This window comes from Panthera pardus, unplaced genomic scaffold, assembly GCF_024362965.1.
Source record: "Panthera pardus isolate Hobbes unplaced genomic scaffold, ASM2436296v1 HiC_scaffold_8, whole genome shotgun sequence".
NCBI lineage: Eukaryota > Metazoa > Chordata > Mammalia > Carnivora > Felidae > Panthera > Panthera pardus.
The window spans coordinates 54,710,365-54,724,733 of NW_026527013.1; the positions used below are offsets into that span (position 1 = coordinate 54,710,365).

Sequence of the window (14,369 nt, forward strand, 5' to 3'; positions counted from 1 at the left end):
AAAATCTTAAAAAAATTAATTTGCCACACTTAAATGATCTTTTAACGGATTTTAGTTAATTGATCCGAAAACAGTTCAAGGGAAAATTTAAACAGTGATGCCTCAAAAGACCAATTAGTCAGGGGCAGAGTAGAGCTATCTTGGGGAGAATATTTGATAAAAGTTTTATAATGGCTTGCAATATTCATTTGCAAATACATTACAGATCTATCTACTTTCTCTGAGTGTATGGAAGTGTCAGAATATGGGAGCACCCAGCTTTGAGAACAATCATGTATGAAGGAACATGGTGGAAAGAGCAAGGAGTAGAAAGACCTAGGTTCACACCTGGCTTTGCCACCTTACTAGCTAGGTGTCTTTGGGCTACCTACTTGTTCTCTTTGAGTCTAAGTTTTCTTATCTATTCAATGGGGTTATCATTCTCTTGTGAGATTATCTGAAAAAATGTTAAATATAATTGAAATCAGATTATGCCTGTCAAACATCGTGAGCATTCAAAAAGTTACCTTTTTCTATTCCTTACCTGGTTCATTACTCAAAGGTACATATTTGTAACTAGAAAAGATTCAGAAATCCCTGACTTGACATCACTGCCTTCAATAAAAGCCAACAGCCCCATCCTGTCTACTTAGTGGAATGAAGTCTTTATAGACTTCACAGACTTTATATCTGTGCTTTATAGAATACTGGCTCTCTTTCAGGAAATTTCTGCACACTACATAATTGACATCATTTCTGAGAAAATTAAGCAGGCATTTTAGAGTAAAAGAAGAAGGGTGGGAAGTGGAGAAGTCTTTGTAATTAATCTGAAAACAAATAGAATCTGGACTATTTTGGTTTTTCTGAAAGTGGATCTTTTCCAAGGCCGATTTCATCGAATGGGTTGTGCAGTGTAGCCTTTGCAAATTGAATACTTAGGCACCCGCAGATGCAGCTCCATTATTCTTCCAAAATTTTTCTCACAGGTATTGGGGCCACGGCTCTGACCCAAAACTGGAGTGTGTGGCTCAATTCAAGTGCACTTATATTTAGTGGGGGCAACAGGATAGAATATTGGATTGTTGAGAGACTACCCCGCGCCCCAAATCCAATATAAACTGTAATCCCTAAAGATTCATAATCTTGGTCTTAAGAACCAGACAGAAATCGATCTTCTAATCAATGATAAACACAAAGATACTCTGGTTCATCATATAAATTTTTCTTTTTCTGCCAGGCAGGTTGTATTGAGAAGGTACAACAGAGGAAAGAGTCCTGCCTTAGGAGCTATTGAATTCTGTATCATTATCTCCTGGAGGCTTGCCTTTGCCAACACCCCCAACACCTTATCCTTAACAAAAAGAAAAGAAACCTCAAGTCAATTAGCACTTTGTGCAGCAAGTATATATTTATTACGGGAAGACTTTTCACCTATCTCCAGCGTCTCACTGTAGAAATGACATGCCCTTCCCTTCTCACAGTAAGCACAACTCTGTTGAGCAATTCTGACTGACATTTAGTCTGCTGTGCAATGAAGAGGAAATCTCAAGTGGGAGTAGTAGAAAATAAAAATGAACTAAAGTTCCACCAAACCCATAGCCAGCAAGCTTTTTCTCTAAGCGTTCCATTTTTACCTTGGAGCTAAAATCAAGATTCAACTTACAGCCTTAAAAACAGGCCTTTTTACCTGTCACCAAGTTTTTTTTCTCACTTGATAAATAATCCTTGTACACAATGGAGTTTTCCCTGTAAGTTCTAGGGATCACTTTTTCATATTTTTATACAGAACTTTGGTTATATGGAATAGTCCTAGGTTCTACAGAGATGTGTCTAGACTACCACAGAGGGGAATAGTGGAAGCAAGTGAGTAGGGTTCCTGGAACCCTGATTACCACTGCTTTCATCTATGTTATATGGGTATTCTGGGAAAAGTTTGCTTAGAAAAATAATGTTTTATTGCTTAATACTCATGATAATAATCCTGGCCACTTCTAAAGTTGGTATTGTAGTTTAGTTTGTCCCAAACTTCCTTTTTGTGCATTAAGAACCACTTAAGGCCCTATGCGCTTTTTTACAACCAGCACTTTTTAGATCCATTTTCTATAAATAACGAAGTTTTAAAATAACTTCATAGGGAATACCGTGTATGTGACAATGAGTAGAGGACATGCTCACTGAAATGTGAATTCTGGTGGAGTTTGCACACTAGTTTTGTGGCTAAGGATCCTACTACGTGCCTCAGCAAATGACAAAAAAAAAAAAACTGTATCATGGATCACTTAAAAACAATGGAAACTTTAAATTTAAATCCACATAAAAAATAAATAAATAAATAAATAAATAAATCCACATAGGCTTAGGATCACACCTGTATAATCTGGTTCTTCTGACATGGCATGCTGTTTCACACCTCTGGGCTTCTGGCCATATAGTCGAGGGCATGTTCTTTCCTTTTCTGGCTAACTTCTATTCATCCTTCAAGAACCACTTCAGATGTAACCTCTTCCAGGACATCTTTCCCAACAAACTCCCTCTCCCAGCTGGATTAATGGCTTTCTTCATATTCCCATGTACCTATACATATACTTCTCTCAATGTCCTTATCACATTATGTTGAAATGATTGGGTGGCTTGCTTCTACTGACCTAAGTTCCTGAGGCCAGGAAACAAGTTATATTCATCTTTGTACCCCAAGAAGCTAACACAATTTTTTGTGCAAAAATATCTAGGAAATGTTTAATATAAATGCTCACCAGCACTGCCTTAACGTGCTTCTATCTCTCATATGTCATACAGTGACTAAGCTTATGTTACTACAAATGGAACAAATGCCAGGATTTTTGTAAGAAAAATAGTTTCCAATAGATGATACTCATCCCTCCAAGGCTGCTGAGGAAAAATCAACTGTGTTGAATATCAGTTTAGATTATTAACATCCTATCTGGTCTACCCTGCTCTAACCCAACTGCAAAATATCCATTACAGGATCTAGGATTGCTGCTCAGAATTGCTATGTCACAGGAGCACTGGTTTCCTGGCTTACGTGAAAGGCATCATTGAGGATTAGCACTGCCAGGCCTGATGTTTGGACTTAATAGATTCATATAAGCCTGGTCAGATGATTTATTGTCATTTTAACAAAGCTTTGCAGAATGTTTCCTATGCACAGGGCCTATGTTAGGCATTGGAAGTACCAAAAAAAAACAAAGAAAACACACTTAAGGAGCCTGCAATCCTAGTAGTCAATAGTATGCTCCTTTGTGATGGTTAAATGTTATTTTTGTAAGTACAGGTGCTTTGAGCTTGGAAGGAACCTGAGAGGTCAACCAGTTAAGAAAATTTATTTTACAGGTGAGTAACAGATTGTGAGAGAAAGGTCTCTCCCCGATAACTAAAAGAAAAAATAACATATACTGAAAGTGAGAGGTTCAACTTAACCAGGGGGTTTCAAGTTTCAGTTCATGTATGCCACTGGAAGTATCCAAACAGAGACTTCATGCCTGAATGTTAAAAATGTCACATGAGGATATACTGATTGACATTTGCTATAGATGATCCAAGTTTCCTTCTGAGATTATGATTTATTAAAAAGAAATAGTGATTTGGGCTATGGATTATTCAAAAACTATTCTCACAAGACTTCAGAATGATTAGTCTGAAGCACACAACTCGGCTAAGGCTAAAATTAGTTTCTATTTTCTGAGCATTCACTAGCCAGCAAAAGAAGAAGGTGACACAGAAATGTTTTCACTGCTGAGGATTTAAAAATACATATAAAATCCATGTGCGGATTAGCCAATTTATAAAACTTGCCACCAATGAGTTCCCCATTACAAGGTAATTCCCTACAAATACTTTTATAACAAAAGTTTCCTTAAAACAAAAGATTTCTAAGTCTCAGCTTAATCCTATTTATTTCACTCAATTTTGATAAAATGCTAAAGCAATGGAAGAATGTGGAAAACCCCATAGGGTTTTTCAGGCTTGTTCGGTAGCTTAAAGAATGGAGGCTCTAAGGAGGGGCTGTCCAAACCACACATCCCCAATCCCATTTCAGGGCTTAAATACTCTTCTTTGTCTTAAAATGGTCTTAAATACCATTTATTTGTTGACGAGTTCCAAATGTATGCCTTCAGCCCATACTGTGCTTAACTCTAGATCCAACTACCTACTTAATATCTCTTCTTGGATGTCTAATGGTCATTTCAAATTTACTATGTACAAAACTGAATTCCTGATATCCCCAAAACCTGCTCTTCCTGCAGTCTTTCCCATCTCAGCCAATGGCTACTTCATTGATCCATATGCTCAGATCCAAAGCCTTGGAGTCAACTTTAAGTCCTCTTTCTCTCACATACTCTATCCAGTTAACAGCAACATTAATAATCATAGTTGCTAATACATATAGTAAAGTATTTACTACATGCCAGGCAAGGTTCTAAATCCTTTGTATGTTCAGTAAATTGTATAGTTCTCACAATGACACCACTATAGTTTAAAGCTAAGAAAACTAAAGCATAAAGCATAAATAATTTAAGTTGTTCAAGATCACAAAGTAAAGAAGGGGAAAAGCCAAATGTTTAAACCCAGACAGTCTGGTTCCAGAGTCTAAGTTGTTACCCCCTGTGTATATTACATTTCTCCAGCAAATGTTTTGGGCTTTACTTGCTAAAGAGACATAAAATCTCACCACATCTCACTGAATCTCCACTGCCACCACTCTGGTATAAGCCACAATTAACTCTCACCTGGACTGTTGCAGTAAGTCTCTTAACTATCACTAGATTAATATTTTTATAATCAATAATCTGTACAGCAACTAGAGTGATCCTTTAAAAACATATCAGGTCATGGGACGCCTGGGTGGTTCAGTTGGATACATGTCTAACTCTTGATTTCAGCTCAGGTCATGATCTCATGGTTCATGGAATTGAGCCCCGCATCAGGCTCTGCACTGAAAGACAGTATGGAGCCTGCTTGGGATTTTCTCCCTCTCTCTCTGTCTGCCCCTCCTCTGCTTACACGCGTGCACACATACTCTCTCTCTCTAAAACAAACAAACAAACAAAAAAACCACACATAAAAAAATATGAGGTCACAACAGTCTTTTACACCTAAAACTTTCCAGTGTTCCCTATGTGAGTCAGAGTTAAGGCCAAAGTCCTTACAATGGCCTGAACAACCATGACCTGGCACCTGCAGCACATCCATTACCTCCCTATCTGTATCTCCTACTATTCATCCCTTACTCCACTGCCACCAGCTACAATGGCCTCCTTGCTGTTTCTGGAATGTATCAGGCATGTACCTATTTCAAAGCTTTTCCATTTAGTGTTCCTCCTGCCTGTAATACTTTTCCCCACAAACCTGCACAGCTTATTCCATCATCTCCTTTAAGTCTTTGCTCCACTGTCACCTTAGTAGCATCCCTTAGGTGTCTCTGACATCCTGTATGGATGCTGGTCCTTCCTATCTTGGCCAATTTTTTCACAGGTGATAAGCAATAGCAAGATTTCAGTTTTTCTGATAAAGTACAAATAAAGTAAAATTACATAATGAAAATGACTAGTTCAGGGACTTTGCATATGAATGGAAGACTAGTTCTCCGATGTATCTAGGTATCTGTAGGGTAAAATGTAGGGACAGCCTAGAGAAAATCAGGAGTACATAGATGGAGAAAGGATATCATGGTGCTATGATATTAAGGAAGCAGATTATACAAAAGATTGAGGTTTCCTACCATTTAATTCATTTTGCAACTATTCTTTGTTTTCCTTATGTAAAGCACTGAATAAAGGTGAATCCCTGCTCTCAAGAAACATATAATCTAGTCAGTGAGACATGAAAATGATCAACTAAAATACAGGTCCAATTAAGTAAATGATGTAGCAGATATGAAGGCAAAGTACTTCTTGAGCATAGGAAGGAGTCATGTATTCAGAAGAAGGAAAAGGGAACAGAGGAGGATTCTTGGAGGAGGTAAAAAAAAAAAAAAAAATGAGCCTTGAAGGAAGAAGTTAGAAGTTTTTGATATAAAGAGAAGTGATAAAGAAAGGCGTTTCAGGATGACAACGCAGTATGAACAAAGGCCCAGAAGAAGGAAATATAGTAGCTTCTTGAAGATAATTGAGTAGTTTGTGAGGTTATATAAATAGGGCTCTGGCAGGAGATGAGATCCCAAGGTAGGTCTAAATCACTGTTTTGCACTTTATTCCAAAGGTACTTCCAAAGGCTTCTCAATGCTAATAGTAGCAAAATCTCCTTTGGAATCTAGACTTATAGATCCAAAAACCTACTTGACTATATTAAAATATGCATGTCCAAAACCAAACACCACAATTCCTCCTACAAACCTGGTTTTCTTATAGTGTTCTCTATCTCTATTTCTCACCTGGTTATAAAACAAGGCCAAGCCAAGGCCAAACTAAACCAAACCAAAGTCCAGGAACCATTCCTGACATCTTCTGCCTTCTACCTATATCCAATTCAACACCAAGTCCTATCTATTTTACTTTCCAAATTTCCATCAAATTATAATACTCTCCCATCTATCTCTACCACCACCACCTTAGGACAAACTCTTGTTATCTCTTTCCTGGGCCACTGACTAATCTACCTAAATTCAATCAGGCTTTCAGTTAAGCTGGAGAATTTTTTTTTTTTTTTAAGTGCTGAGGCGCCTGGCTGATTTAGTCTGTAGAACATGTGACTCTTAATCTCGGGGAAGTGAGTTTGAGCACCACATGACACAGATTTTTTTTTTAAATAAGTTCTAAATCACCAAATGCTTAAATTCTTTTACGTAGCTTACCACGACTTTTTTGGGGGGAGGGGCAGAAAGAGAGGGAGAGAGAGAATCCTAAGCAGGCTCTGCACTATTGGTAGATAGTGGGGCTTGACGCTGGCTTGATCTCTTGAACCAGGAGATCATGACCTCATGAACCAGAAGATCATGACCTGAGCTGAAACCAAGATTCAAATAATTGACTGAGCCATCCAGGCAACCCCCACCTGCAGCTGCCAACTCTTAAAAGAACAAGTATCTGAATGTGGTCTATCAAGTCAGTCCTACATGATTTAAGCCCTGGATCTATTTCTCTAGCTTCATCTTACAGCATGCTTCCCCCACTCTAGTCAAACTGGTCTTTTTCAACCCCTGCAACTCATCCTTTCTTCTCACCACAGGGCCTTTACATATAGAATACTGCTTACTTGTCCTTTCTTCAACTCTCAGCCAGGAAGTTTGCTAGATGTTTGGGTATGTACTAATGAACAAAACAAAGCATCTCTGTTTTCTATGAGGCTTAACGTCTGAGTGGATAAGAATGGTAGAGATGAAATAACCAGTAATCAAATAATATAAATTATTGAGAAGTACTACAAAGAAGAAAAAAAAGGGTGCTATGAAAAAAGGAATAATGTAAGGGAGGGAAAACTACTTTAGATGGGGAAGTTATAGAAGAATTCTTTGAACAAGGGCATTTGATCTGAGGTCTCAAAGACAGAAAAGGAAGTTATTACTTTAACCAGGTCATAAATGAGGAAAGGTATTATTACCGTTTCATGTGCCAAGAGAATACAGAATTTGGAATTTTATCATATCAAGGTAAAGAAGCAGTTAAGAAAGCAATTCCAAAAAAGAGAGAGAGAAAAAAAAAGGATTTGTCCTTCACTTCTTAGAATTCACTTGGTTAATAGTTGAGACTATGTTACCAAAAAGTCTTAAGGAAGAAGAGGATGCTGAAGGAAGAAAAGATCAGTAAACAGGAAGGGGGCCACCTGCCCAGTAACCTAATGAAGTATATGGATAATTGTATTTACAAGGCTTATATAACCAATGAGTCAGCAAAAAGTCAGATGTCAATGGATCTCTTCTGTGCCCACTCTAAGCAGCTAGGAAACTTGGCTCTCTCTGCTGGAAAGAAGAGGGGCCCAAGAACAAGATCTCAGGTTAGGCTAATAAAACAATTAACATATCTTCCAGCAATACTTACCTAAGTTAGGATGAGGAAAAGTAAACCTTCAGACTTAGAAAAACCTAAGACATAGGATCCAACTTAAAGTAGATTAGAGCAAAGTGATTCTGGTAGGATTTCATAGATCTAATGCAACTCATTTCTTTAACTTGTCATGAAATGCTTGTTAAAGATTCCAAAATCAAGACCCCCAAATCTGTTTTAAAAAAAAACCTCGATTTTAAAAAGCAAATGTCTTTATCATTCTTGGGGTCCATAAATATTTAAGAGTTACTTTCTACAACTATCTTTTCTCTAACAAGGCTAATATGTATGAATGATAACAGAAAAAGTTTTCATAATGACAGAATTGAGTCTGGCAAAGAAAAACATACAAAATAGAACATAAAGGGATTAAATTATAGTACAGACAACGAGATACAGCACTAACCACCACTTGATATTGAATAGCAACGATAATGAACCAAGACAAACACCCACCAACGCACTGCTATGAAAATAGCAGACTCCTCATCCTGCCTTCCTCCACCTCCATACTTATGTTCTCAGGCTATTACTGTTCCAGAGGCAACAACTTGGTAAGACCAGGGAGCTTTTATTTTTTCTTTTCTACTTTAGGCCATAGGGAAAGCGGGGGGAAACAAAGGGGGGGGGTTAATTATAACTGTTCAAAGAAAAGAAAGGATATCTGTTAGTCAGCATTCTTTGCTCTGGAAGTTCCTGGCTTCTGCCTGTTCATAGACATCTGAGAAAACTTGACAATTACCTCTGAAGGTCACAAATGAATGATCAAAAATAATATTTTCCCTTCTGGCTTCTTGGATCACCCCTTTCCATCACATATGATTCTGCAAAATGTGTTCGTTATTGCTAAGAGGCAATTCTATGTAGTTGATATAGAAAAATAAAAATAATAATTAAAAAACCCCAAGAAACCCTCCCCCCACAAAACACAAGCAATACATTTATCTTACCAAAACCCCCCGTCAGGCAGTCTGCTGATTTTGCTTGCCACAAAGCTCATCCTTCATTTGGGTACTGCGAGAGCAAGCTTGGATAGTGAAAACAAATCACAACCTCTCTTGACTATGTGCTCTTTCCATTTGTCCCAGCTTCCAAACTGCAGAGGAGCTGTGGCATAGTCTGTCACGGCTGCACATACTTCGTTTCCGAGAATAACGCTGTAAATGAGGACAGCTACCACTGGGAATGCATTCCCCCACCAAAGAGCCAGCCGAAATGAAGCTTCTAGTGCATCCCTGGGCTTCTCACCTTCACAGCCTCAGAGAAGTGCCTTTCACAGAACAGGCAGGTAGAGCCGCACCACATCAACATCCTTGCATAGCCAATCCTCCGCAGTGCCCACCTCAGCCTATGTACAGTTCCGGTTCTGTCTTGTACATCAACTCTTAGAGCTTTCTACATCTGGGAGCCTGGGAGGGCTCTGTGCTGAATAAACAGAAAGCTTCTGCCAAACAAGCATCGTGTGTGTGTGTGTGTGTGTGTGTGTGTGTGTGTGTGTGTGTGTGTTTGTGAGTGTGTGTGTGCGCGCGCGCGTGCGCTTTGCTAGAGCTGCTAATGCAAATGAATAGTTTTACTCTGAGAATGGAGATCACACAGTATCTGCCTCTTTTCTGGAGCTGTGAGCATCTTTTATAAAAAACAAAAGCATCAAACTGGTTGAATTTAAAGCTACAGAGCAGTAATTCACCATTCACATTTGTCTTCTAGTTTAAAACCAGATTAAGGTTTAGAGAATAGCTTAAAGGAGGTTAAAAACATTCTAAATAAATGTTTAGGGAGCCTGGTTCAATAATCATAATCATCATCATCATCATCATCATCAAAACAAATCTACCCATGTTTAGATAAAGGACTAGAAGATTGCCAAAACAATTTCTATGCTTTCCTGAAGTTTCTTCTCTTATTTTTCATTTTAGGTTCACAAAATAATTAAAATGAAAACTGACCAATTATTCACTATGGAGGAAAGGAAAAAAACGCTTCTGAATGAAAAGCGCTGGAGTTGTCTGAGGTCTATGCAACAGATTAAAACACCACAATCTTAAGCCCTGCATCACATACCATTTACTGAATACCCATGATACTGCATGAAAGAACTGAACAACTTAAAGAGATTGTTCCTGCACGGAGTAAGTCACTTTGGGAGTTAGACCATCAGATCTGAGCTTTTATTTTTTCATTTGTAAAACCAGTTCTGGGGAACGTGCACAGGAAGAATGTTAATGATTATGAAGTACAGTGTAGCATGTACAATGTATAATATGTGGAAACATTTCTCTGAGGTTACTACACAGAAAGGCATCATAAGAAGACAATTTGAGAGTTCGGTGCCTAAAGCTGTGATAATTTCTGTACTTGCATGTAAGTATGGGGCTGGAAGCTCAGGCCAGCACAGTACTAAGAGGTCAAAGAAGGGCTTTCCATCAGCATTCACCAGCTTCATGTAACATTTTTTCATTTAAATCATATGAAGCCCTCTGAATGAAATCCAAAGCACTGTAAATGAATTTAAAGATAATTCTGTGTTGACACCATGGCTCCAGAAATTCATCTTCTATCTCTAGAGACATAGAACTCTGACCCTGACTCTCCAGAACAAAGTAATAAAGAATTTAATGGCTTAATACAAGTTTTGTCTTTGCTTAAAAATTAGGTTGTAAGGTTTCAACAGAGTAAATTTTTGTTTCTACAAAAACAAAAGAAAAACCAATCCTGCACAGCTAGCATCAACACTAGCTAATGTCTGCTTAATTCTGTTTATTACCATTCTTAATATATCTTCTTTTGAGACAATCAGGTTCATTATAGAAAACTTTGAAAACACAAGTGGGCATTAAAGAAAGCAAAAATTATCTGTAATCTCACCACTCAGAGAAAATCCAAACCAAACACTGACATAAGGCCCTTCTAGTCTCTTTCCCTAACACTGAGATTTTTGAAATATATGTTGAAAACAAGGTGCTATAAGATGAAAGCTGTCTTGTTGGATGAGCCACCGCACGGAAGACAGTAGCCCTGAAGTTGCCCATTGTATATTTGTAGGAGTCATGATTTTACCCACCCCCCCCAAAAAAAAACCCCTAAACAGTTTTTGAGGATCCATGAAGACGCCAATAGATTCACCAGAGTTGCCAGAGAAGTATACCTCATTGGCTATGTTAGCCTGGGTACATCTCTTCTTGGCTCTCAAAGTAAATCCCAAGGGGCAAAAGAACTTCAATTTTGCTGACTTTCTGGTTTTCTCAATTTTTTTTCCCTCTTGCTGATTTTGTTTTTGTTTCTGGCTAATGCACAGTTGATAAGTTATTCCTCATTGATGGATATACCTACTGAGAATTGGATTTTTATGGTTCCACCATTTGGTGGTCTATGTAGTAGAATGACAGAGATCTATTTTCTGTTGAGTGAAAAACCAAAAGAGAATTCAGTTTGTTAGACTTTTTGTCCACTTGTCTATTTTGAGCTCAATTAAGGATGTTGCACATAATATTAAAGGAGAATAGCTCTTAGAGATCTCAACTGATGAGGTTTTATGTTTACTTTTGACCCATGACTACAGCTGTAAAACTGAAGCCACAGCTCTGTCTGTAATTCAGAAAGAACTTGACCTCTTAAGTATGAAATGTTTTCCAATTTTTAGAGGATATTGATTAATTTGATTATAATACCTCTTAAATTAAGAAGTTCTGTTCTCATTGGTTTTGTAGAGCTCAATAAGCACTTATTTATCAAATTTTTAGAATTTCCAAGAAAATAAAGTGAACCTATAATACTCCAAATATGTTAGACAAAGAAAAAGAAATCCTATCTACAGAAACTACTAGTTCAGAAACATTTTAGGAGTCCAATTTCATATAATTAAGATAACTATTGTACAAATCAAGATGAGTTTTGTCAGTTAAGTGTAACACTGCATACATCTTAATTTACTTGGGTTTGTTTTCTCAGATAGAAGCTAATCTGAATTTCCTATAACAGACTTACTGATCAAATAAGCTAGTATTACTCTTCCTATATATTTGATATTTAAAAAATTGAAAATCTGTATTCATCTACATTGAATAATAATGTTAACAAACTCTTTATATCAATGACAATGATGTGTTAGTTTAAATATCTCCAAGATCTACTGGGTATCTACCCAAAGAAAACAAAACCAGTAATGTGAAAAGGTAAGCACACTGCTATGTTCACTGTAGCATTATTTACAATAGCCAAAATACAGAAGCAACCTAAGTGTCTATCCATAGATGAATAGGATAAAGAAAATGTCCTGTGTGTATATACACACATATACGTGTGGGGGGAGGGGGAGAATACACACACACACACACACACACACACACACACACAGGGGGAGGGGGAAAATCCCAAGCAGGTTCCGTGATGCCAGTGCAGACACACACACACACACATACATGAAAAAGAATGAGATCTTGCCATTTGTGACCACATGGATACTCCCAGAAGATATATGCTAAGTGAAATAAGTCAGAAAGACAAGTATCCTATGATTTCACTAATATGTGAAATTCAATAAAACAAAAAGCAGAAAAAGATCCATAAATACAGACAACAAACTGATAGCGGACAGAGGGGAGGGTGTGGGAGGGGGATGGGAAAAACGGGTGAAGGGAAGTGGGAGGTGGAGGCTTCCAATTATGGAATGAGTAAGTCACAAGGAAGAAAGATATAGCATAGGGAATATAGTCAATGGTACTGTAATAGCACTGTATGGGGACAGATGGTAGCTATACTGTGGTGAGCACAGCATAATACAGAGCTGTCAACTACTATGTTGTACACCTGAAACTAATGTAATACTGTATGTAAACAATGTTTCAATAATAAATTTCTCCAAGATCTATGGTAATTTAAAATCTTGGACTAATGTTAAATCAAGCTAATCAATAAGTAATTCTTGGTGCCCAAATAATTTCTAAATAAAATAGAATACTAAATGTTATTATGCATAATTCTAAGTTGATACATGTTTGCTTCTTATTTGTATATGCTATTAGAATAGCTGTATCTTTGGGTCATGTTAACAAGCTGTTCATCTTGCCACTATAAGATAGTGTAAAAGAGATGAGTGCAGCTATATAAAGTCTGCTATGTGTATTCATGAGTTTTACTGCTCTACTAACATGCTTGTGTTTGATAGACAGTTCTAATTATCCCCCCCTTCTATCCAGTTTTCTCTCTGAAATGCAAGTTGTGTTGATATAGGTGGCTGGAACTATATTAGCAACAATAGTGATAGAGAAATACAAGTCCTTTTGCTTTTCAAGGAAAAAGAGCATTTTTGTCCCAAAGTAAAGTGGCTGTCTGTTCCAGAATTTGAAAAAAGGATAAATCTTAGTGAATTTGACTTGCCATGGTTTATACTACTGGGATCTGAAAAAAAAGCCAGGAAATACGTTCAAATTTTGGCAAAATCTGATCACTTTTGATGAGCTTACTTCCTTGGCTTGGAGATTAAAGGCTTTATCTACAACATGAAAGATTATTTTTTATCTTCTGTGTTATTTGCATTGATAGAATAACTTTCTGGCTTTACATTTGATTATTATTTTTTTAAGTTATTTATTTATTTTGAGAGAAACAGAGACAGTGTGAGTGGGGGAGGGAGAGGGAGGAGGGAGAGGGAGGAGGGAGAGGGAGGAGGGAGAGGGAGGAGGGAGGAGGGAAAGGGAGAGGGAGGAGGGAAAGGGAGGAGGGATGAGGGAGGAGGGAGAGGGAGAGGGAGGAGGGAGAGGGAGGAGGGAGAGGGAGGAGGGAGAGGGAGGAGGGAGAGGGAGGAGGGAGAGGGAGGAGGGAGAGAATCCCAAGCAGGTTCCGTGATGCCAGTGCAGAGCCTGATGTGGGACTCCAACTCACAAACCATGAGATCATGACCTAAGCCGAAGTTGGAAGCTTAACGGACTAAGCCACCCAGGTGCCCCAACTGGCATAGATATTTCAATAAGAGTGACCAACTAGACAAAAGAGACTAAGGATTAAATCATTATTTTACCAGCAAAGTTATGTTCCGACCCTGACTGAGAAAACAGGCTCCTTAATTCAAATACTACCCAGAGATGTATCACACATACTGTATATGAAGAAATTGTTTAATACTATTTTTTCATTGAGTGTTTTTCAGATTTCTCAATACTAATTAACATTTACTTGAATATGTCCTTGATGAAAAGCAAAACTGAACACAACTTAATTAGAATGCAATATATGAAATAAATTTACATATTGCTGAATAAATAACAACATAATTTGGACAATAATAGACACAACATAACATACTGAAGTTTAGAATTTACTGACAAGAAAGTATTTTTCCTTCAATAATACAAACCTATGATAGTACTTCTATTGTGTTCAACACTGTTGAGT

The 14,369-nt window shown here is 37.7% G+C and overlaps 1 protein-coding gene across 5 annotated transcripts in view; it reads right to left on the reverse strand.

Annotated features, from left to right (window-relative positions):
* Positions 1-14,369, reverse strand: part of TMCC1 (transmembrane and coiled-coil domain family 1) — a 246,431-nt gene that overhangs the window by 29,732 nt on the left and 202,330 nt on the right. Inside the window, exon 1 of one of the 5 annotated variants that reach the window (XM_053897485.1) lies at positions 9,228-9,422. The exons of the other annotated variants lie outside the window; for them this stretch is intronic. Within the exon in view, the coding sequence (XP_053753460.1) occupies positions 9,228-9,290 (63 nt within the window). The 5' untranslated portion in view covers positions 9,291-9,422. Of the gene's footprint in view, positions 1-9,227; positions 9,423-14,369 lie in introns of those variants that run through there. 5 annotated transcript variants of the gene reach the window in all.